At 35.8% G+C, this 4,101-nt stretch overlaps 1 protein-coding gene across 1 annotated transcript; it reads right to left on the bottom strand.

The window, feature by feature from the left end:
* Positions 1-1,131: 1,131 nt before the first annotated feature.
* Positions 1,132-3,141, bottom strand: LOC141701409 (high affinity nitrate transporter 2.4-like). The gene is made up of 3 exons (XM_074505064.1): positions 2,258-3,141; positions 2,026-2,141; positions 1,132-1,931 (listed from the first exon to the last, which is right to left on the bottom strand). The coding sequence occupies exons 1-3, from the start codon at positions 3,065-3,067 to the stop codon at positions 1,265-1,267; spliced, it is 1,593 nt and encodes a 530-aa protein (XP_074361165.1). The 5' UTR covers positions 3,068-3,141; the 3' UTR covers positions 1,132-1,264.
* Positions 3,142-4,101: the final 960 nt, after the last annotated feature.

Here is a 4,101-nt window from a genome sequence, read left to right as displayed (position 1 = left end):
AGTTGGCAATGAAATAATATCCATGTTGTTGATGATTGGAGAACAAACTGATGAACTAAAGTTGCTTTAAGATGGATTCGGCCACCGACTTTCGGCGCAAATCCTTGCTCAAAATTCTATTTCAATGGCCACAATTTTGCTTTTCCTTTGTCAGTTCAGTGACTAACGCTAATTAGGTTTCCTCATATGAAAATGTTTTCCAACTTTGTGATATAATTTTTTAGATAATTTATGAGAATTATCTGAAATACCCTTTAATTAATTAGTTTTTTAAAAATGTTATTTAGTAAAAATAAATACTAATTCAGTATAAATAATAATTAAAAACAGCAAAACAGAGTGATCATGAACATGAGTATGCAATATTTACCATTTATAATTAAAAGTTATTGTTAATTTTTCCACTTTTGACGGGATCATACAATTGAGCGACGTGAATTATATATTTTGAGCAGCATGATCATGCAGTACTCAACGTCATCATTTCTTTTCTATTTACGTATTTATCACGCTCTTAATATGCACCAAAAATGCTAATATTAGAGCTCAATCAAGTGACCTAAAATTCAATGCTATAATGCCTATTTGATTGAATTTTAGTATTCAGTACTTATATGTAGCAACACCTCAAATCTTTTATTTTTAAAAATTTTCATTCATGATAAAATGATTGTTTCTCTCGTGTGTCTCATCTCGTGTTAATAATTAATTTTTTAGCATGCATATGTACCTTGTAGTGTACTGTACAGGTAATGAACGAAAAAATACTAGAATTCGTGCAAATTGTGCACGAGTAATGAAACTAGTTTATTTTTATATTAGCATAAATAACCCAAATAACATTGAAATAATTCTCAAAATACACTTGTGCTGTTCTTGCTGGCACCGCTATACACATAGCCTTATAGAATGATCAAGTGACTCTGCTGTTCTAATGAAGTCTTTGAGAATTGAGTTGTTTTTGTCAATAAGTTCTCTTGCTGCTGATCTCTTCTGTATGTCTTTGCAGTAATTTCTAAATGAAATTATTTTTAGATTTGAGCAATAGTAGTAATAGTAGTTTATGTATTAACATTTGATTTAAGCTAAATAGGCTTCATTTAGAAGTAAAAATTCTGAAGTAAAACCATGTGTGATAAAACTAAACTATCATAAGGTACATAGTACAAAAAAATTAAGAATAGCTTGACCTTACAATATGAAAATCCAGCCTAAATCCTTTTATTATGAATATCAGTTCATATCGTTTCCTGTCCATGCACCATTAAGCATGATCCGGGGTAGCATAAGGAGGAGTTGGCGCAGAAGCCACACGACGGCCGCGCTCTGACCTGCTGTTTTCTGCAAATTTAACACTTCCCTGATGCATACCCTTCTGCTTCTCATCTTCAGTCCACTCAGAAACATAGTAATGTTCTTCACTACCTTTAACGACATCTCTTGATGGTGGAAGAAACATACTACCCCACTGAGGAAAGTGAACAAATGCCACAGGCACGGTGCAAGCTACTATCATAATTCCCATGTATGTTAAGCCCATTGCTGTCGATAACTGTGAGCTCGTAAAGAACAGAAGCTGTGTCAATCCTGACCCAAAATTCCTTCCTGCACCGGTCATACCGGATATAATTCCTAAGGATCGACGTGAAATGAAAGGAATGATGCCAAAAGTGGCGCCGCATGCAGCTTGAACTCCGACAGAAAAGATAATCATCATTGTTATAGCAATTGGAAGGGAATTAGAGAGGCCAAGGAAGATACAGAACAGTCCTCCTAATGTTTGTAGTATCCAGAGAGTCCACAGCCTTCCCCTCATTCCCAACCTTCGCGCAGCCACATCCGAAGCGTATCCACCAAAGGGGCGAGCCAGAAGGTTAGCCATACCAAATGTAGCAGCAATAATGCCAGCAGTTTGGAGTTTTAGATCAAATCTGTCACAGTATTGGACATTTCACAAGGTTACTTTAAATGATAAAAAAAATATTATTATTCTAAATATTAATACAATATAAAAAAGAATAGTACCTGTCAAAAAAGTATTCAGCAATGACATTGTCAGTCGACAATTCCACACCCATAGAGTATCCATACAAAAGGACAAATATCCATGTTCTGTAATTGGTGATAGCATACCAGAACACCTGAACATTGAAAAGAACACAAGTCAATTATTCAGAAACGAACAATTTGAACAGGTTCTGAATTCAGAACTCGTATTAAAAATGTTACCAAGGAATAAGGTGTTATCCAAACTAACCTTGGAGAATTTATCTTTCGAAACATCACCCTTCTTTTGTAAAGTACCTAAATTCCCATCAGGCAAGTCTTGACCAAGTGTCAACACCAAGATCCCCATGATCACATGAAGCCAACCAGGGATGAAAAAGGCGATCCTCCAGGCAGTGAATGGAGTAGCTCCTGCACGTTGGATCATGTCGTAGAGAAGAGGCATGAGCAATTGAGTTGCTCCTCCGCCCATGTTTCCCCATCCGGCTGCAGTACCATTCACGGTGCCTATAATCTTACCATTGAACATGGTGCTCATCCAATACTGACACGTAACAAATGTCGCGAGGGAGAAGCCAATCATGAACCTGACAGCTATATAACCGCTGGCATCCGCCACAAATGACATACAAAACACAGTTGGGGCTGTAAGCATGATGACAAATGCACAGCCATATCGCGGTCCCAAAAGATCACAAACTGCTCCCATTACAAGCCTAGAGAAAATGCTGCCAGACACCGAAGCCACTCCAGCATTTCCAACATCCCCTTTTGTAAGGTTGAGATTATCGCGAATGACTGGGACTAGTGGAACAGCAGCAAATGTGGACACAAAACAGGTAAAAAAAGAAATCCAAGAAAGATGAAAAGTCCTCATGTGAGGATTGGCAAAGGAAAATAGCTTGAACGCTTTAGCCTTGTGTTCTGAATCAACTGGTAAATCAAATTTTGCTGTTGTATCAGTTGGTACCATCGGTGAAGCCACTGCGAAAGCCAGAACAGGCTCTCGTCCAGTGACTCCATGCATTGAGCTCCCTGGTGATCCTTCAATATCACCCATTTTTCTTTAATTACCAGTGCTTGATGTGATATAAAGCTTGAGAAAGTTAGTGCATTACTCTCAAGTATTGTTTGAAAGGATGTTCTGGATATTTCTTGAGATGTCTTGCTTTATATAGGCCTTCATGGTTGACATTTTAAGTTTCTGATAAACCCTGTATAAGCCAGTGAAGATTACCAATGGTTGCATTATGCAACATCTCTAATATAATAATTGTTAGGTCCCAATTTGTTTGTAGAAGGGGGGGTTGAATGCAAACAATACCGTTTCGTCGAATAAAATGCGGAATAAAATTGTGAAACAAAATTCAAGTTAAATAAAACTTTTATTAAACTTGAAAGGTGTTACAACTACGGTATCGATTACAAGGGATTAATCTCAAATCAATTATTACAAATTTAGAATAAATTCGACATGAACTTTTTCTATTTTTGTAATTAAAAGATCAAATGCTAAAAGCGATTTGAGATTAAGTTCTAGGGATTTTAATCCGCTAGATTGATATACAAGAACAAGATAAGTAATTCTAGTGGTTTGGATTTAACATTAACAAACTAGAATATTTGATCTTGAATAAGCAGAGGAATGATGAAATATTTTCTTTTGTTTTCTGCTGTGTTTTCTTGTTCTGTATATGCTCTGTTTTTTTTGCTGAGTTAATAGTTGATATTGTCTTCTGCTTCCTTTTAAATCAATCACAGCCGAAGTTGTTGAGAACTGGTGTGACAATCTATTTGAGCTTGAATGACTTTCGGTGAGACAATCTATTAGAGCTAGGAAGACAATTAAAATGAACTAGCAAGACTTTCGGTATGACTATTGATTGTCATACCGATTGTCATAGTAGTACAATTGAAATTGTTTTTCTGAATACATAATTGATTTTAATCTAATTGAAAATTCTATCAATACAATCAACTGAATTAGCAAGACATTCGGTATGACTATCAATTGTCATACCGATTGTCATACTAGTACAATCAGTTGTCTTATTTAGAATTATCACAGATTTTAATCAATTAACATTCTGAAAA

This window comes from Apium graveolens, unplaced genomic scaffold (genome assembly GCF_009905375.1).
Source record: "Apium graveolens cultivar Ventura unplaced genomic scaffold, ASM990537v1 ctg3793, whole genome shotgun sequence".
NCBI lineage: Eukaryota > Viridiplantae > Streptophyta > Magnoliopsida > Apiales > Apiaceae > Apium > Apium graveolens.
This window is presented reverse-complemented; position numbering and strand designations above follow the sequence as displayed.

Bases quoted from the DNA above. Each gene is read 5' to 3' on its own strand.
- LOC141701409 (XM_074505064.1), bottom strand. From the start codon at position 3,067: ATGGGTGATATTGAAGGATCACCAGGGAGCTCAATGCATGGAGTCACT. The intron at 2,142-2,257 runs GTTAGTTTGGAT...TTCAATGTTCAG, and splicing joins CGAAAGATAAATTCTCCAAG to GTGTTCTGGTATGCTATCAC. The intron at 1,932-2,025 runs GTACTATTCTTT...ATACTGTGACAG, and splicing joins GCTGAATACTTTTTTGACAG to ATTTGATCTAAAACTCCAAA.